This window comes from Ctenopharyngodon idella, chromosome 2 (genome assembly GCF_019924925.1).
Source record: "Ctenopharyngodon idella isolate HZGC_01 chromosome 2, HZGC01, whole genome shotgun sequence".
Classification (NCBI taxonomy): Eukaryota; Metazoa; Chordata; class Actinopteri; order Cypriniformes; family Xenocyprididae; genus Ctenopharyngodon; species Ctenopharyngodon idella.
This window is the reverse complement of record NC_067221.1, coordinates 13,921,591-13,942,383: the sequence shown is the minus strand read 5'-3', so window position 1 is coordinate 13,942,383 and position 20,793 is coordinate 13,921,591. Positions and strand designations below refer to the sequence as shown.

The 20,793-nt window shown below is 38.2% G+C and overlaps 1 protein-coding gene across 3 annotated transcripts in view; it reads left to right on the top strand.

Moving 5' to 3' along the window:
• The window catches only part of ppp2r3a (protein phosphatase 2, regulatory subunit B'', alpha), a 74,098-nt gene extending 56,232 nt beyond the window's left edge, over positions 1-17,866 (top strand). For 2 of the 3 annotated variants that reach the window (XM_051869048.1, XM_051869056.1), the window contains exons 4-15: positions 10,021-10,287; positions 10,724-10,827; positions 10,922-11,024; positions 11,590-11,664; positions 12,790-12,876; positions 12,986-13,142; positions 13,379-13,427; positions 13,517-13,606; positions 14,519-14,694; positions 15,116-15,234; positions 15,335-15,441; positions 15,583-17,866. In XM_051869048.1, the coding sequence (XP_051725008.1) occupies positions 10,021-10,287; positions 10,724-10,827; positions 10,922-11,024; positions 11,590-11,664; positions 12,790-12,876; positions 12,986-13,142; positions 13,379-13,427; positions 13,517-13,606; positions 14,519-14,694; positions 15,116-15,234; positions 15,335-15,441; positions 15,583-15,679 (1,431 nt within the window). In that variant the 3' untranslated portion in view covers positions 15,680-17,866. Of the gene's footprint in view, positions 1-7,582; positions 8,233-10,020; positions 10,288-10,723; positions 10,828-10,921; positions 11,025-11,589; positions 11,665-12,789; positions 12,877-12,985; positions 13,143-13,378; positions 13,428-13,516; positions 13,607-14,518; positions 14,695-15,115; positions 15,235-15,334; positions 15,442-15,582 lie in introns of those variants that run through there. The other variant, XM_051869064.1, reaches the window with a different exon arrangement.
• Positions 17,867-20,793: the final 2,927 nt, after the last annotated feature.

Sequence of the window (20,793 nt, the reverse complement as noted above, 5' to 3'; positions counted from 1 at the left end):
TTGAGCTAATCTGAAGGCCACATGAAGTTTGGAGGTCTGTAGCTATTGACTGCAGAAAGTTGTCAACTTCTGCGCACTGTGCGCCTCAGCATGCGCTGCTCCTCTCTGTGATTTTACGTGGCCTACCATTTCGTGGCTGAGTTGCTGTTGTTCCCAATTGCTTCCACTTTGTTATGATACCACTAACAGTTGACCGTGGAATATTTAGTATTGAGGAAATTTCATGAATGGACTTATTGCACAGGTGGCAACCTATCACGGTACCACGCTTGAATTCACTGAGCTCCTGAGAGTGACCCATTCTTTCACAAATGTTTGTAGAAGCAGTCTGCATGCCTAGGTGCTTGATTTTATACACCTGTGGCTATGGAAGTGATTGGAACACCTGAATTCAATGATTTGGAGGGATGTCCCAATACTTTTGGCAATATAGTGTATATAATGATTGAAAACCGTAAAATTTGTGCTGGTCATGCTGCATTTCATCTATATACCGTAGAAACAAAGCTGCATCAATAGAGTGGCATATGTTAGTATGGCTTTATTTGCATCTTTGCAAAAGTTTTTCAAGATCAGAACCTTCTTAACTCAGGAATGTAAAGACCCTTACTGCTTATTTGGTTGTAAAAACGTGAGCAGAGTCTTTGGCCAGCAACTTCAGGCTGCTCTGACCTGCCCTGAAATAGATGGCAGCCAAGTAGTAAACAACAGCATGTGGAGATTACATTGAGCAAGGCCACCACAAATCAATTGCAACAATACCGCATGTTCATGCCACCTCAGTCAGTTACCAAGTATTCATCTATGCTTGGAGCTTCACTCGTTAATCTGTCCTGACAGATTATTCACGTTAGCAACAAATATCTGCACTGTTTTACTACTTTCCAATCAACAGTCTTTGATAATGTAACCAAATAATTCAAGTTATGGAGTATTATAATGACTAATAATAATTGATCTAATGAAATTAAAGTCACTGTGAAATTGCTTCTATTTTGTATTCTTTTTTAATTTAATACAACATTTTTCATTTTTCATAACTCTCTCAGCAACAAAGTTAAAGTTCAAATCATAAATGAGCTTTTTTAATTAGTGAACTAGGAATACAACAGTTATTTAAAACAATCACAAATCTCCATCAAAACCAATAAAGATTTAGAAGCATTTATTGTAGGAAGAGTTTTTAAGTTAGGGATTCTTTGAAGCTCATTCTATTCTTTAATTGCAAAATAGGAAAAGGCTGATTTGCCAAACTCTGACTGTACCCTGAAAACAACCAATTTTTGTCATTGATCTAGTACTGTAAGTATTAGAACAAAATAATAAAAAATTACAAGGTAATTTACCTAACAACACCTTCATTATGAAACAAGTGAATGCATTTTTCTTCTCATGTATAACGATGACCATCCTGAGGAATTATATTAAATACAATGGTGAGTACGAGAGCCGGTATTAATCACAAATCATAGAAAGGCATGATATAATGTATATTGTCTTTTTTTCCCCCCAGTAAACACTGGTAAAATGGCTGTATGCACAATTCTAATTCTGGCCTTATAAGGAAAACATTTTTAAAATTGAAAAGAAATCACAATTTAGGTCTACATTTTTTTTTTTTTTTTTTTTTTTTTTTAATGACGTTTTTTTTTTTTTCAAATAAAGGAATGACATTTAAATGAAATAAATGCATTTGAAATCGAATCTTAAATATTTCATTTATTAAATATCAAATGTATTTGTAATTTAAATGTCATTTTAAAAAAACAATAATAATAATAATACATATTTTTATAATGATGTTTATTATTGTTCATGCTTTTCAAAATCAATTTTCTATTTTTTTTTCCAGGTTTAAATAATAAAAAAAAACATATACTGATATATTAAAATATTAATGTAATTATTAAATGTAATTAATAAAAACATTACAAAAAAATCTTTAACTGTCACTATCAGAATATTTAAAGCACTGCTTGAAATTCCACTTCCACAACCTGAGGGGTTGATTTAACATGTCCTGTCTTGTACTGAGTGTAAATACCCAAAGTCATGTCTCTCTAAATGACGTTCATTTGGAATATTCTGGCTTTTGAAAAGCCGCCCCATCCTCCATGGGCCCAGCCTTTGTGAGCTGTAATTTTAATGGCACTTTTTTTCAGTGTCCCCACTGTGTGGCTTTTCATAGAGGAAATCCAGCTCGGAATAGAATAGGCCCTCATAAAATCCACTTCCTCAATTCAACTCTCTGCCGAGTGTGTGTGAGGAAATAAGGCCCCTTTCATGCCCCCACATTCCTCAGAGGCTCTCAGAAGTCCAGGTAAAGGGTTATCGCTATGGTGATGGCATTTGGCACTTCTATTTTCAAGCGCTCTGATTCAAACAGTGGTGTGAGTGTGTGTGGTGGGGGTAGGGTATTTGTATGTGTTTCTAAAGTCTGCCCAGTGCCTGCTGCAGAAATAAACTGCAAATTAGAAGCTTTATCTTTGGGGATCATTTTACACACATGGCAGTCGCTCCTGCGTCAGAGCGAGCGAGGGTAGGTGGGGGTGAGGACGAGATGGGCTGTCCAGTCCTTTCTGCCCTGCAGTGGAGAGAGATAGACGGCCTCTGCCATCTGCCCCCAGTCACTCCAACTGTTTGGGTTCAACATGATATAACAGAGTTATATGTGTAGAGACAGGCTTATGTGCTATGAACACCAGTTTGCTTTAATACTGTGTGAAAGGCTGAAAGGATAGTGTTGATATTAACAGGATGGTTGTGTTATTATATAACTCAGAATAGATCAGGATGCTTTATAGTATAGTACTTTTAATTCATCTGATTAAAATATTAAAATTGCATTATTTAATACCTGATTGACATGATGTCATACCTGCTGGGAACCAATCAATTACAGCTGACATTCTAAAGTCTCTGTGAACAGGCCTCACCTGAAATTCAGAGCCATAGATTACAGTCAGTGCCTCTCCATACAATCTTGCAGCATCTTGTATTTGGGTTTCGTCAGATTTGTTAACGTTTTTGAAAAATATCGATAATGATTAGTGCTAATTCAGTGCTATTAATGACAAAAATGTGATTTTCTTTTTTTCTTTTTTTCCCTCACGCCCATAATGCATAACGGAAATTGCAATAGTCTTTTCATCCCTATTGTGGCATGTATTGAAGTAAAAAATCTGTCTGTCTGTCTGTCTGTCTGTCTATCTGTCTATCTGTCTATCCTCTTCTTACTGTTGTCTTGTCTCCTCACTTGGATCTAATATAACTGTGCGCCTCCTCGGTGCCCCATCCTCCCGTCTCAGAGGCCTGTGCTGCACTTGCTGTGCCATAAATCAAAACACTAAGCATAGCTTTGAAAGCTGAAATTAAACTCTGAATAACTGCTTTCAGGCAGCTATGCACTTTTTCTTAGCATTTGGAACGAAGAGCACCTTCAAATGGCTCCGAGGTACCCGGGACTGTCACACAGCCAGCTCCGAACGCACATTGTGACGTTATAATGTTAGTGGTGTGCAGGGGAAGAGGGGTGTACCGGGCTTCAGCTGGCGATGGCATCCCAACACTGTGCAACTGAGACCTGCTGAAAATTGATGGAATGAAAACATTATTACTCCCACAAATGCAACAAATTTAGCTGGATTCTCCGGTTATTCGACTAAATGTCGACCAATACTCCATGAGTATTTCCAAATCCTAGAAAGTCAATGCTCTTGTAGTGGAAATCTATCTTCTTAAGGTTAAGAAGATCATTTTGATAGGTCATGGCAGTGAACGGATGACACCCATACAGCACTCCGATACCTCTGGAATCCCACAGAGCGGATTTGCTGTTAATTGAAGACTCAGCGTGGTGCTGGAGTGTCTGGGATGATGGGAAGGAGACAGGTGTGATGAGCCTGGCTCCTGTCAGTGCTAGAACATACTCAGCACCTGCAGAGCCATCGAGAGGCCCGGGCACTGTTACAGCACGTCCTAGAACAAGCTGCCTGGCATAAGCAGGCAGACAGGTGTGACTCTGAAGTTGAAGTGGAGGGCCGTGGAAGTATTAACTCTCCTTGCTCATAGGATTTCCCAGCATTGCACAGCTCTGCTGGTCTCAGCGAATCCACTCATATGCTAGTATTGACAAGCCCATCTCTCCTTTAGCATCCAGAAACTGTTTCATAATGCAGTCTACTAAAGCTCTGTTTACACCTGGTATTAAGATGCGTTTTGGTCGATCCAGTCTCAAGTGGACGACGCTAAATACAGATGTAAACGGGGTGTAAAATGTTTTGAGCTTGTCCACTTTCGACCAATTCCAGAGGTAGTCGAAAACTCATTCGACCGGATTGCATTCGTGGTGTAGACGCTCATGAGGTTGAAAGTGTTCGAAAAGTGCCTGCTCTTCGCCTACTGACACAATAAACATTATAAGAAGCGTGCTAGCCAGACGGTATTGAAACTTTGCTGGCTGAAGCCATAAGTTTGGTTGAAAGATGAAAACGTACTAGGTACAGTGTTCTCTAATTATTTCTGTTTCTGTTTTTGGTCTCGGAGCTGTCAGAGCAGAAATGAAAAATGCTCTCTGTATGTTTTCCTATTGTCTTTGGTCACGTTCATATGCAAATTGTGTGCGGTTATTTAGCCTATTAAATCAAAACTTCTGAAGAGGCCCATACATTTACAAACTTTTGAATGGTAGCGTATGTATTATTTGTTATATTATATTTATTATTACCTGCAGTCTGGAAGAGACCACCTAAACTAAAGTTGAATGATCATCACTCCCACTGAAATATTCCAGCTGTTCTGATAGTATGATAGTATTAATTCTCAGCTACAGCAGCACTGGACAAGGCTTGGAGTCAAGGACACTGCAATATAAGAATTAGTTATGCCAACAGTGGGGGGAAACTCATTGAAGGTCTTAGAATGTAACCCTGGATCCAGAGCAAGTGCCACTGGTTCCACAGGCAAGGAGACACTCTTGTATTTATATTGTTCTGCAGCTGAGGACAGTAAAGTCCTGGCCTGCCCTAGTGTTTCTAGGAATTCTGCCATGATTTGTCAGGCATCTTGACCAGTAATCAGGGAATGTAATCAAATAAAATACACAAGCCCTAAGATCCTTCATACAATGTGTGCTTGATCCTCTTGTTGTAGCTCACATAGTTAGTTTAGCCTGTTATGTGGAATATCTGCTGGAAAACATCTTTTTATTTTTATCTCAAATTTTCATTTTTATTATTTGTAGTAAAAAATGCATTCATCTAAGAATAAATTGTTTATTATTAGCGTTAAAGGTCAATGTGAAACTGTTTTATCCATAAAGAATTGATTTGTTGGTGAAAAGAAGCCTCTGATATGATACCATACGATAGCTACAAAACATACGAACACTTGTTTGATATACTTTCTGGTTTGCTTTCATTTTAACAAAAAAAGTAAATTTACCACACATGTCAAGAAAGCATGGTACATGGTACAAGACCTGCGTATGAATGCCATCACTTAAAAACTAGCCTTTCGCTTTGACCAAAGAGATATTACAGTACACTCTCACCAGCAAGCTAAACATAATGAAACATTGTTGAATCTTATAATTGATTTACTGCACACAAAAGAGCAAACCAGTTTATGTCATTCAGCTAAAATAAAGTTGAAAGAAGTGAGAACAAAGATGAAAACAGATGAAAGATGAAAGGATAATAATAACATGCAACGTGTTGGCACACGTGAACCATCCACCAGGCCTTGTCCCTGCCTGAACTTCACTTAAAAAAAGATGGAGGAATTTTTAACTACAACCCTGACCATGGTGCAGCCGTAGCGCACATGCTCACATGAGCCTTAATGGGCATAGTGCTCCCGTGAGGATGCAGGTTCAAGTTTGGCCATTGTAGATCCCTAGTGTGCTAGAATACAGCATGCTAACTATAATCTGGCTCTGAGGTTACTTGTTTCATGGAAGATAACTTCATTAATGTTCTATTTAAAGCAGGTTTGTTTTTCAGAATAAGAATTGCCCAACACAAGAATAAGTATTTAATTACAAGTACTTAAAACTGTGCATGCATCTCTTCTCCTCCTCCAATGGCTAATGGTGTTAGCAGCAGGCAGGCCTCTTTCTGTCCCTCTGCCCTGCCCACAGAGGAATCTTGATGCGTTTGATATTCTTCTAACAGCTGCCGGAGACAGAACAGGGAATGCTGGGATTGCTATGTACAGCTGAAATGTCAGGAGGCCTCCTGTACAGAGGGTGTTATTTATAAGGCTTAAAGGAAAGCGGAGAAGATCTGCTGGGCGTTAGAGCTTAGTTACGCAAAGAGATCAGCTCCATTACCTCTGCTTTTTTTTTTTTTTTTTTTCCTTCTTCTTAAAAAGTTCATTGGTTTATTTGTGCAGATAAAATGTAAACATGGCACTGATTAACACAGCTGTCTGTCAATATAACCCACACACCATGATGTGTGAATTTCTGGAAAGATAGCTGTTGGATAATTTATAAACACAGACACTAGGTGTCACTATACTTATTTAGTTCTCTGTTTTGTAGTTCACACAGGTATAGTGGATGGTAGACTAGAAGTTAAAATGTTTACACAAACACGGCTTGATCCCAGAGAAGGGCAGTGTGGGAAATAATGAGTGTGATATTGTTTCTCATACTCATTGTCCTTAAAGTAGACATTTATTTATTGCAGATATTATTATTAATAATAATAATAATAACTATAATAATAATAATAATAATAATAAATATATTTTAAAATGTTATAATAATATGTAATAATTTTTCCTGGATAAAGAGAGTGCTCTCATAACAAAGGATCAGCATCTAGATAAGCATTAAATATTTTAATCAGCGTCAAAATAAGCATTAAAATAAGTATTGGGGGGGGGGGGGTATTGTTTTGATTTACCTCCTCAACAACTGTTTTTGTGTGTGTGTGTGTGTGTGTGTGTGTGTGTAGAAGAATAAAAACCTAGATATATGAGGTAGTCTAATTTTAATTTTTGATTTTTAGATCTGAAGTCGTATGACTCCATTGCCATTTTTAAATTAAATATAAATTTTTCTAGTTATGCAGAGATCTAAAATATCTTGTCAGGCAGAAATTGAGTCAAAAGAATATTTTTAAAAATCCTTATTTTTTTCTCCTTATCACGAAAAGCTGAAAAAGTCATGGGGCCTTCGAATATTCTTGTATTGCACCAGTTGGGCTTTGTCTGCCTCGAGTATGAAGTTCATGTCAGTTAGTTTGAATCTTTCTAGAGCAGAGAGGAAGCTCTGTGCACTCCAGACATTAGTGTTATTATGCTGTGGGTGCAGTGCCCTGAAATGTTTCTGGCCCTATTACTCCACTCCCAAAGTGCACCCCATGAACTCTCGGGAGCCGTGTATCGCAGGGGCCTGGCCCTCCAAGCTATCTCCCCTCTCTCTCTTTGCCTTCCTCTGCACGTAAACAAAGTCTTGATCGAGCAATTTGAACTTCATCTGTGCTCTGGCTAACTTTAGCCTTTCTGTTTGGGGGTGGGAGGGGGCTTCCATTCCCATAATACAACTTGCTCACCCATACGGACATTTGACACAGCTGATCCCCCTCCCTTCTGTATCGGTGCGTTCAGCCCCCCTGCTCATCAGGACAGGACGGGCTCAGAGAGAGAGAGGGGACTGGTCCGGGAGGCAGAACCCAGAGCGGCTCATGTTTCGCAGGGCTGGGAACCCGTTGGCTATGGACTTGAGTTGAGATTTTGTGTTTTGTAGTTTCGAAAGGCAATCAGGAGGCTGGCGGCCTGGCCTCTTTGGTACAATGCTCCTGGATTCCAGCTGTAACAGTAGCAGGCACGATTCTAGGAATTGTTCAGTGCGCCAAGACGCATCCACCTTGCATCCCTGGACAAAGCCTGGCAAATGAGAGTTTTGAAGTGATCGGACCGTTGGGAGAAAGAGTATACGAGTGACACTGGCTAGAACGGAGTTCTCTGCAAGCTCCTAAACGGAAGCTGATCCTCCTGAGGACCTACTGTAGGAGTAGCTTGTCCAATTTCCTTATTTTGAGGGTTTTTTTCTCATTTCTGAATCTCATTGAATCCTTTGACATTGCCAATATGATGATCAAGGAGGCCTCGTTAAGGGAGGATCCCGATTTGCGGGGCGAACTGGCCTTTTTGGCCAGAGGCTGTGACTTTGTCCTTCCGTCACGGTTTAAGAAAAGGCTCAAGTCTTTCCAGCAAGCCCAGGTCAGTAGCCAAACTCTGTAGTTCAGTAAAGAATGCCATAGCTAACTCTCACATGCCAGACAAGACAAACTATTCACAGGCAGATACCAACGTGTTTATTAATAGAATAGTGTAAGGGGGTGAGGCAGGACAGGAATACAGTGTCCAAGTGTTTCGTACAGGAGCTTTGAGGAGGGAGGAGGGAGCGGACGGTACGGGCCGGGCTCGAGCCACAGCTGTTCTCTTCAATACGTCCATTCGGTCCTGTCTTGCTTGCAGTAGAGTTCTCCAAAATTCGGTCGCACTTCAACAGCTCTGTTTCTGTTTGATTGACAGTAAGACTGTGCCGTTCAGAAATAAGAGGCCTTAGGTGCACGCTGTGACTCTAGGGTTTTGCCCGGAGTCCAGAATAAGAACAGTATGTCAAGACTATGTATAGAATGTGTTGGACATTTCCACAGCTTGTTATTAGAAGTTTAACCTTTGGTGCCGCAATGTCCCGTCTGAAAAGAATGAAGTAAACTGACATGAGCTGTTAGTGTTGGGCCTGTGAATTAGACTGTATGCATGCAGTGTTTTGGAGCATCATGAAACATGTCCCAATCATTTATCCAGTCCACAAAGAGTTGAGCCCAATTTACTCTACTTCACCATTATATCAATGAGAAATAAATATAAGTAAAAATAAAAGTAAACAAACCCCCTGAAATGAAGTCTTCGGCTTGTGTTGGTAAGGGCAGGAAGATTAGGTGGAAAATATAGGGAGGAGGGAACAGTATGGGCCGGGCTCGAGCCACAGCTGTTCTCTTCAATACGTGCATTCGGCCCTGTCTTGCTTGCAGTAGAGTTCTCCAAAATTCGGTTGCACTTCAACAGCTCTGTTTGATTGACAGTAAGACTGTGCCGTTCAGAAATAAATGGCCTTAGGTGTTTTGGAGCATCATGAAACATGTCCCAATCATTTATCCAATCTACAAAGCGTTGAGCCCAATTCACTCTACTTCACCATTATATCAATGAGAAATAAATGTAGGTATAAATAAAAGTAAACAAACCCCCTGAAATGAAGTCTTTGACTTGTGTTGGTGAGGGCAGGAAGATTAGGTGAAAAATATCTGTCTTATTTTTGCTGAGGAGTTCTTGTCATCACATCGGCAGGAAAGTTGATGAGGCCGAAGTTGACCGATCACCATGAATATACAGAACAAGAGCCAACATCCTTGCACAGCAAGTACCGGAAGAAAATTTCACACAAAGTTTTCCAAAAGATCGCTAGTGATTAAGTAGTAATAGAAGACTTTAAAGGCATTATTTACTTGATGATTTGATACCGCATATTACTATATATGCTTCAAATCATCTATAGAGCTTGGATATGATGCTGAAGTAAACGCTTTTGAGAAGATGTGCACTAAATAAACAAAATATGTGCTGCTTTGATGTGTCTTCTCAAAATTGGTTGAAGTCATTCCTGAAATTTTATTTGTATTACATCTACATCTTGTCATGCAAAGGTGAACATGGTGTATATATAAGACCAATGAAAGCAAAAACACTTATTCTGAAGTTTAAACCCATTTAACAACCACTGTTAACACCATTTTTTCATATCCACTGTTTGCTTCATGCACATCTTCAGCTAAGCTTTGTTTTTAGCTTGTCTTCTTAGATCTGTTGTGGAAAGTCATTCATATCCAGCTGAATTTCTTTGAGGCCTCGTAAAGCAAATATACAACTTGGCCTAAACGGTTGTCACACCAATGGAGATCCTTATTCTTTCTCTTATTGTCTCTCTCTGCGTCTCAATAGATCCAGCCTGAGAAGAAACCTGGAACACCTCCTCCAGTTCTTGCACCTGCACCCTCCTCGCCAACCCCACGGTCACCCAGTCCTCCGCCAGCCAAAGTGGTGGCCACGCCCCCACCCTCCTCCATAAACATTCCACGCTTCTACTTCCCCAAAGGTCTTCCAAACTGTGCAGCCAACTATGACGAGGCCATTGCCAAAATTGAGGCAGCCTTCACAGAGTTTGAGGAGGAGAAAGCTGACATTTATGAAATGGGGAAGATAGCAAAGGTGAATATGATTTGTGAACTGTTTTAAAATGAGATTCATAGTCTCTGAACCATTCTCAATAGCTTTAGATTGACAGCTTTAAACATGCAGGCTGACACTTGTTTTGCGAAGTCTTCGCCCACAGATCTGCTTGCCAAATTGTATTGCTACAGCATTATGATGGATGCAGTGTTATAACAACATCTTATTTTATTTTCTCACATTTTGAATAATATATGAACAATAGCATATAATGAAGAAATATAAACAGAATAATCCATCCTGACATTTTACACTCTGAGAATCAGATATTTGGACCCTTAAAGAGGATCAATCTTATCTTTTACATAAGCTTTTGTTTTTTTCTGTGACAAAACATGGTAGTGCTTAGGGCTTCATATGTCAATGCCTTTTAAAATACAACAAAAACAAAAAATTCATACATTTCATTTCACAGGCATGCGGATGTCCCCTCTATTGGAAAGCACCAATGTTCATTTGTGCTGGCGGAGAAAGAACGGGTTTTGTTTCTGTTCACTCGTTCATTGCAACATGGAGAAAGTAAGCCAACACATCACTTTTCAGTAAAAAAAAGTGCTTTATACATCTTGTGTGGCATTGGGTTGAGACGTTCTGCCTTAACTCTTCTTTACAGGTTATTACACAGCTGCTATGATGATGCATCCAAGTTTGTTTACTTGCTGGCCAAACCAGGCTGCAATTACCTGGAACAAGAAGATTTCATCCCTCTATTACAGGTTGGAACATTGCTCTTGTAATGCATTGTGTTTTTTAACAGTGCATATAGCTGTAAAAACAAACCTTTTGGTACCACCTTTATTTCTGCATCAGTGATTACTAAAAGTAGATATGAAATTATGATAATGAATAAATGAAGGCTTTTGTAAAGGTGAACCTAATTGCAAATTCACATAGCACAAAAATATTCGACCAACAGAGGATTTAAACGGTGCCGAGTTTTTTGTTTTGTTAAAAAATGCCATATTGTGAAAAAACAAAAATATTTGTTTGCTTGCTCTATATTATATTATATTATATTGTATTGTATTGTATTGTATAGTATAGTATTGTATTGTATTGTATGCTTTCAAAACTGACTGTCCCGTGTAGGAGCCCATAAATATTAGAGGCTTTATTTTTATTTTAGTTATTTATTTGTTTTTATTTATTTTAGTTGTTTTTATGTTAAAAATAATGGTAAAATAAATAAATTCATTAAATAGGCTATCAAAAAGAGCTTTGTAGAATTAAACTAAGTTAGGATAGTCATCTCATTCTTGTTTTTTTTGTTTTTTTTATTAGGACATTGTGGACACTCATCCGGGGCTGACGTTTTTGAAAGATGCTCCTGAATTCCATTCCCGGTACATCACAACAGTAAGTATCTTTTCATGAAGGGCTCAATGACACAGGCAAAAGATATCGCATAGGAAATGATTACAGGATTGGTGATATTCATGTCATTGAAACACGCTGTAAAATTTGGTGGAGCGTCGAAACAGTGAGCCGTGGAGCCCAGTGCGCCTGTCTTTCTGTCTGTGGGACAGCTGCAACACGTGCTGCGAAGGGAGACGGAGGGGTTGGGAAGGGCAATGGCGTCAAAGTGGCCTGACATCACGGAAACACGGATGCCACCAACAGGCCACTGACCCTGGTCTTGCACAACCCCATATTTAGACACTTCCTTGCACTGGTGCACTGTATGACACACCCCGGTACCAATTTCTCCTATGAGGACTGATCTACGAGGAAATGCATGTTAATCCACACTGATGTCACTGTTTCTCTTGGAGCCTAAAGCATGGGGCCTTTGTCACCAGAGGGCTAGATATAACCCAGTATGTCTCCATACAACCAGTCACTAAATAACTCTACCTACAGGCAGAAGGAACCTTTGGATGGAATGTTCAGCCTTTAAAGGAATAGTGTAATAAAAATTGAAAATTCTGTCATTATTTACACACCCTCATGTCATTCCAAACCTGTATGCCTTTTACAGTTTAGAGCTGTGATGGATTGAAAGTTTTAAATTTAGTTCTGTTCCTCACACAAAGCTATCATACAGCTTCAGAGAACTTGGAATAAAGCGAACACGTCATGTGGGCAACCTTTATGGTGCTAAGTAGTCACAATAATGACACTGCAATATCTATAGAAAAATTTGAAGAAAAAAAGATATATATTAATAATAAAATAATACTTCATATTTGAAAATCATTCTTTCATATGTAGAGTGTCTCGCTTTCATCTGTCATCTCCACCAACATATTTTTGTGCAGCTGTAGTAAATACAAACTGTGTCCAAAGTAGTTTTTATTATTATTATTATTATTTTTATCAGTTGTTTCTAGATGAAGTGTTTCCAAATAAAATGAAATTCCTTTGCAGTACGTCAGTGTTTACGTCAGAGCTTAAGCAATCACTTTAGTCTAGGTCTTTTTAAAGTTTTCATATGAACTTTTTGACATCCTTAACTCCATGATGTCTTTCTCCACTCTCCAGGTGATTCAGAGAATATTTTACACAGTTAATCGCTCCTGGACAGGCAAGATCAACATGACAGAGCTCAGAAGAAGCAACTTCCTCCAGGTAAACACTATTAAATGGCACTATAACTCTAGACCTTCAATGTGTTCAATTCAATTTTCAAAACTTGAAGGGACTTTTTCATCAGAAACCACTTTCGCTGTCTCACTAGACTCTCGCCCTGCTGGAAGAAGAGGACGACATCAATCAAATTACAGATTATTTCTCTTACGAGCACTTCTATGTCATTTACTGTAAGTTCTGGGAGCTGGACACTGACCATGACCTCTTTATCGACCCCAAAGACCTGGCCAGGTACAATGACCATGGTAAGTACACAATGAACTTGTTTTTGCTCAAGATAGGTGTCATTTGTTAGCTTTTATCGCTATTTAAAAGGATAATTTACCCAAAAATGAAAGTTCTGTTATCATTTACTCATTTCTGGGTAAACTATCCCTTACATGAATTCTTGAGTCTCATTCAGGCTCCAAACTGACTTATGGACTTTGTAGTGCTGAGAAACGGCTTTTGATGCAACTCTGCTCTGTTCTTCTTTGCAAAGCTTCATCAAGCAGAATCATTGAGAGGCTGTTCTCAGGAGCTGTCACAAGGTACGACCTGCTGAGGAGAAATAAGGTACTATCTGAGATCTTGGATGGTATACATGTGGCTTATGGTACAAGTTTGTTCTTTCTTCTAGGGGAAACTCAGTGCAGAGAGAAGGAAGAATGAGCTACGCTGAGTTTGTTTGGTTCCTCATTTCAGAGGAGGATAAAAAGAACCCCACAAGGTAACGACATAGATGAGAGACATAGCAGTTGCAAATTCTAGATCAGTTTTAAGAACAGGTGTTGTTGTCGGCGCAAATAGCCTAGTTGTTAGTGTGCCGACATATGGCGCAAATGCGTTCACGGCGACCGGAGTTTGATTCCCGTCTTGAGGTCCTTTGCCGATCCCGACCCCCTCTCTCCACCCAGTGCTTTCCTGTCTGCTCTCTACTGTCCTCTCCAAATAAAGGCACAAAAAGCCCATAAATATAACTTAAAAAAAAAAAGAAAAAAAAGAAGAGGTGTTGTTATAGTTTTTGGTGTTTTAAATGATTCTGAAATAAAATATAAGGTCACACTTTAGATTAGGGTCCAATTCTCACTATTAACTAACTATTAAAGGGTTAGTTCACCCGAAAATGAAAATTCTGTCATTAATTACTCACCCTTGTGTTCCAAACCCGTAAGACCTTTGTTCCTCTTCGGAACACAAATTAATTTAATTACCACTTTCAAGTCCCAGAAAGGTAGTAAGGACATCATTAAATTAGTCCATGTGACTACAGTGGTTCAACCTTAATGTTATGAAGCGACAAGAATACTTTTTGTGCGCAAAAACAAAACAAAAATAACAACTTTATTCAACAATTTCTTCTCTTTCCTGCCATTCTCCTACACTGTTTACATTGTAGACAAAGTGCAGCGCTTTCAGGTTCTACGTCAGTATTGGCTGATGCTGTACACGTGAGCAGCATGATGAATGCGTGTGATGCTGATGCAGGATCCGGCCAATAATGTGTCTGCATTCTGATGTAGAACCTGGAAGCGCTGCACTGTGTCTACAGCGTAAAAAAAAGTAGAGGGGAATATCAAATGAAGTTAGATATGTATCTTGACTTATTCACTAAAATAATGATAACTTTCTCTCTGTTCAGTATAGAGTATTGGTTCCGCTGTATGGATATGGATGGAGATGGTGTTCTGTCCATGTTTGAACTGGAGTTTTTCTATGAGGAGCAGTGTGAACGCATGGAGGGAATGGGCATTGAACCACTGCCCTTCCAGGATCTACTGTGCCAGATGCTGGACTTAGTTAAACCAGAATGCCCAGGTAAAGAACCTATTCTGATCCTCTCAAACTCGTAGCATCATCTCACCCATATGATATTCTAACAAAACAGGAAGGATATAAGGCTACCTCTAAAGTAGAAATAACACACACCATTATAGTGTGTAGTATACATGCTCTAATACCATGTTCTGATCCCATTTCTTTCTCTTTTTCTCACTAAATTTCCTGTCATTCTAGAGTTTCATATCACTTAAAAGACCATAAATGACAATAAAAAGCTCTACCATGAATTTACTGAGAGTAGCTTTGAATAAAAATGTCTGCGAAATGTAAAAATGTCAATGTAAGATACAGATTAATTATATACTTTGAATGCACAGGAATTTGCTTTGAATTGAAGTGTCTGTCCGATGAATGTACAGTATATGTAATGTAAACAATTGATGATGTCTCTTGGCAGGTAAAATTACTCTTCGAGATCTGAAGCGCTGCAGGATGGCACATATATTCTATGACACATTCTTCAATCTAGAGAAGTACCTGGACCATGAGCAGAGAGATCCCTTTGCAGTGCAGAAGGTTAGAGTTTGATGGGCTGAATTTATATTCAGATCCACTGTGCTAACTGTTATTTGTACTCTGAGCATTCTGTAACTGTAAGTGTGTGTGTGTGTGTCAGGATTTGGATAGTGATGGTCCAGAGCCCTCGGACTGGGACAAGTATGCTGCCGAAGAGTATGAGATTCTTGTGGCAGAGGAGACAGCCAATGAACAGCTACGAGAGGGGTGAGTCAATGCACTCTGTAATGGAATGAATTCGCTACGGAGTTCATAACATTGCATAGAGATAAGATACAAACTATATATGGTTGAACTTCATATAGCAGAGGAGTATGAAGCGTAACTGTTGCATGCTTGCTTTTGCAGATCTTTCGACGACGATTACGAATCCGATGAGCTCACGGTCTCCTCAGACATTGGAAGTAAAATGGATAAGCTGGTCATATCTGATTTATCGGCATAAGTCTCCGTTTTTGTCTACACACCATGACATTGAACGGATAACCACCACGCCATATTTCCCTGACGTGTCAAAAAGGGAAAAACGTTTTTCTACATTTCATTAAGGACATTTGTGTGTGTGTGCATGTGTGCAATAGAACTACATCTAAAACCAAAAGGCTTCAGACACCCACAAAAAGGCTTTATGTGCAATATGTCTTAACATGTAAATGTAAACTCAATGTTTTTCACTCTCTTACTGATAATTACATCCACTCCCAAACTAAACTGCCGGCTGGTTCCATCCACCCTTCACAAAGACTTTGATGTGAAAAGACTTTTTAGTAACTTTAGAATGAGTTTAGAATGTGCTTTAATGTGAGTGAAACTATGTAATGCTGCCATATATTTTTAAAGGGTGGGGAGGGAAAAACTAGAGAGAATTTATACTTGTGTGGCACGTAACTCACGGAAACTAGTCCTCTCAGACTAAATCAGATATTTAAGTCATGAGATCAGCACATATCTTGTGCTATGCTGTGTTGCACAATATGTTTAAGGGACGTGGCAACGGTGCAAACCTGTTGCTCCCAGTGGTCACTGATGGTATTGCATGTTGTTGCTTAAAGAAAAGACTGAGAGTTGTGACTTTTTAAGTGTTTGAACTTAATTACAGACATAAAACCTCCTTTTACATATTTCCAGATGAACTGACCAGGACAATCCTAGACTTGAAATTGCTTTTTAGAAATGTCATTTCTCAGCTATATGATGTTTTTATCTGGGGTTGAAATGGTCACATCTTTTTCAAGAAATGTAAACGTAAAATATATATAAATTCATCATGCTTTTCATCCTCAGTGTACAGAGACATTTGTCCTATAGGATTTTGTGTATGTATTTAATTCACCTGTAATCATGTAAAGAGAGCTGTAACGTACTATTTATTCGGCGTGGACATTGTTAACTCACAGTCCCTCTGACCCCTTGGTTGATCACTCAATCAAGTCACCAAAATTCAATCCTCATGGAATTTAGTGCTTATGTACCTTCTTCTACTATTAACTCATGTTTCCACATTTAAAGTCAAAAACATAATGTATAACGAAATGAAATTGCAAAAATAACCATCTCATATTGGTCTGCCATTAGTCGGTCAAACAGGTAGTCCCGCCCCGCACGCATTGGGTTGAAAGCGCCACAGAGCCACAATGTTTACAGGGAAATCAACCTACGCTTGCTTATAGTTCTCTACACATTAAACTGGGATTGGAAAAAAGTATTTTAGTATCCAAAATGACACACTTCTCTTCAGATCAGTGTTTTACAAATGTCTCTCTGTGTGCTTGATGGCCAAACCTCCCTCCACTCGATCACACTCTTTGGTTTATGTAATTAGTGTAATATATTTATATATGTGAAGTGGATTTGTTTGTTTGTTTTTGTTTGGCCAGCCATTTTTATGGTTTACCAGTAGCTTTTTCTTGTACTGTAGTCTAGCTCTTTTTTGACCTAGGACATTTATTTTATATAGCCACTGTAAATGTCTTTGTATTTTATTCTTCCCATGTGATTGACTCTGCCACTGAGTGGTAGGGGACGTTTAAATTATGATATATCTCTAACTGCCAGTGTTATATAATGTGCATTAAGCTGAGTGGACAGGGGCTTTATGAAGGAATTCAGTATGAATTTGCTGACAGGTGACAATCAACTGGACGCGTTTCTGTGATTAATGACATTCAAGTAGCACTTCTTAGAAAAAAACCCAGAGCAATACAACTGCTGTAGTGTGTTACATTTTTATCAGGACTATTAGACATTAAAACACAAAGCTGAAACTAAACTTGACTAACGCTACAATCCTGGTTCATCATTTTTATCACTAGCACATTGAGCGCTATGCAAATCTGATCTTCTGGACAGCTATTGGCAGCTAAAGAAGCTGTAAACAACTAAACTTATTAGTGTGCAACTTTTTTTCTTCTTTTTATCTTTTTTTTTTTTTTTTTTTTTGAGTTTTATATCTTTCCACGTGTTCTTTTTTCTTTTGGCTCTGATATGCCTTGCTTGTAGACGGTGAAAGACAGGACTTAAGTAGCGTGATCTCTTAAGTGCTCTGATGAGATGGCTCTGGTGTTCGCATGAATTTTCCCTTTTTTTTTTTTCTTTTGGAAAATTATGAAAATAAATAAAAATGTTAATTCATGCAATGCCTACAGGCTTTTCATTCAAGACAGTAGTAGGGAGGTGCATGTGCCAAAGTTGGCCTTACTTAACTGCCGACAATCCTTTCCTATCCTCTTATGATAAACACTAATATTATATGTAGGTGCATCACATCCAGGCAGTCCACGTCCATGTATAGACTGTTATCCAGGGTGTTGCTGTGGTGCACAAGAGGCCCATCAAAGAGACTGCGCACCACAAAGTTGCTTTGACATTATTACTTTTATTTAAAAAAAAAAACAAATTTGGATTCATACTGAATATGTTGTATATAGTGGCCAAAAGTGATGTTCGGCCTAGAAAAAAATACATCTTCACCTTTTATTCAAATATTTAAAAAAAAAAAATTGTTAAAGATTTTGTAAGCATATTACATATTTGTGCTTGGAGTCAAATGTTTTATTTTTGATTAAACATTGCAGACGTCATTTTTAGCCAGGCTGTCATTTAAAGAAATTTGGAACATGCAATAAAAAAAAAGAGAGAACCAACGTAATTTTAATAACTGATCATGCTGTAGTCAATGTATGCTTTTTCCTGTGAGCTTTTTTTTTGTTTTGTTTGTTTGTTTTTTTGGGGTTTTTTTTGACATAGTAAAATAAAACCTGTAGCTGTGGTTTCCCTTTTTTGCCAAATAATTTTATTTGATAAATACCTTAAAGGGTTAGTTCATCCAAAAATGAAAATTCTGTCATTAATTACTCACCCTCATGTCGTTCCGCACACACGTAAGTTCATCTTCAGAACACAAATTAAGATATTTTTGATGAAATCCGAGAGGTACTCCTCAATAGACCACCACTTTCAAGGTCCAGAAAGGTAGTAAAGACATCATTAATACAGTTGACGAGACTGCAGTGGTTCAACCTTAATTTTATGAAGTGACGAGAATACTTTTTGTGCACAAAAACAAACAAAAAAAATAACTTTATTCAACAATCTCTTCTCTTTTGTGTCATTCTCATACAATGTTCTCATACGCCGACTCATTATTGGCCTGCTCCTGCGTCACACGCATGTGTCGTGCTGCTCACGTGATCAGCTTTGGCCAATACTGAGCCGGTGTTCAGACATAGTTATATATAAAATACTCTAATTATATAAAAACTAATTAAAAATAAATGAATTAAACATGGATCAGATTGCATTTTGATAGCTCTCTTCATCACATTCTCTACTGCAGGATAATGCTACTGTAAGAATGAACGTCCTACCTAGACCATGACAATGAAGAAACCCCTTTTCCTAGCCATTATCAAACACAGTGGGCTCTAGCCATATATCGTTTCATGCACTTTATATGCACATAGTGCAGGGGTGTCCAAACTCGGTCCTGGAGGGCCACTGAGAGTTTAGCTCCAACCCCAATTAAACACATCTGAACCAGCTAATCAAGGTCTAATTAGGCATACTAGAAACTTCCAGGCAGGTGTGTTGAGACAAGTTGTAGCTAAACTCGGCAGGACAGTGGCCCTCCAGGACCGAGCTTGGACACCCCGACATTGGTACATGTTGCCCTGGCCCCTGGAGCCTGTCAGGAAGTGGGATCCTAGATCCATATGTAAGAAACACTGAATTAATAAGAACAATGTTGGGTGTAATGCATTACTAAGTAATTAATTACTGTAATGTAATTACACTGTAAACCCTAATGCTCAAAATACTTAATTGTTTTGAGTAGGACAAACTTAAATTTAACAAATTAGTTCAGTTAAATTAACTGTTATGAGTATTTAGAACTTTCTCTGAACTGTTTTATTGTTTTGAGTTGTATGAACTCATTTCTTTGAATTTAGACTAACTTAAGTTTAACTGAAACTGGGCTGGGATTTCTATTTCCCAGCATGCTTTGCTCATGGCACTCGAAAGGGAGAGTAAATGCTAAAATTAAGTGTTATATAATGTTTTGGGTTTTTTTGTGCAAAATTAATGGATAAGGGAGATTTATGTGGTTTGTTCTCGTGATTAATGTTTTGTTATGCTAATTTAGAAGAGTTTCTGTTAATATGGGTTTTTAGAGAGTTACCATCATGGTGACAAGTGACGGATACGGCTTGGTTTGAGAGCAGGTAAGTTACATGTTTTAAGTTGCTGTACTCATTCAGTAAGTGCTATACCATGCTATTGTTAGCAAAATACCATGTTAGCAAATTAGCAAGTTGGCATTTTTTGAATTTTCTTATTAGGGTTTACAGTGAAGTGAATAACTAATTTGATTTGGAAGACCTCGAAATAAAAAAGTTAATTAACTAAATATTTTATGTTAATTGCTATCAAAGTGTATGAGTTAGCTTACTCAGTAAGTTAGGAGCAATCATCATGCGTGAGTACTACAAACTCAAAACTTGATAGTTCTGCTTACTTAAAATTGGAAACATCATAACTCAAAAAATTTGATGTAACTGATTACCTCAAATTTTTTGAGTTAGCCCAACTTATTCAGGTTTACAGTGTACTTTTCAATTGAAAAAGTAAAAGTACTCTTAAGTTTTCTGTAATTTAATTACAGTTACTTCTGATGTAATTGCATTAATTACTGTATAGACTATAGAACAATTCTATATAAAACAATAGTGGATTTAACATCATAGTTTAATGTCTAATGTTACATTTTTTTGTAATCTTCTTTCTTGAAATACTTTAATCAGTTTGAGAATAATTTATGTGGTTTGTTCTCGTGAGTCATTCACGTTCGGTTGAGCATCTGTTTATGTTCGCTGATCAAGGTTTATATGTGACTAAAAGCCTGAATTAAATCTGTTCATCATAAAAACCAATCAAGTCCCTTTAGAAAATTTGGGCTAAACTACTCAATTCATATGGATTAGTTTTCCAGTCTCTTTATGAACTTTTTGAAGCATCAGAGATCAAGTTGCAACGGCAGTCTATGGAAGGACAGAATGCTGT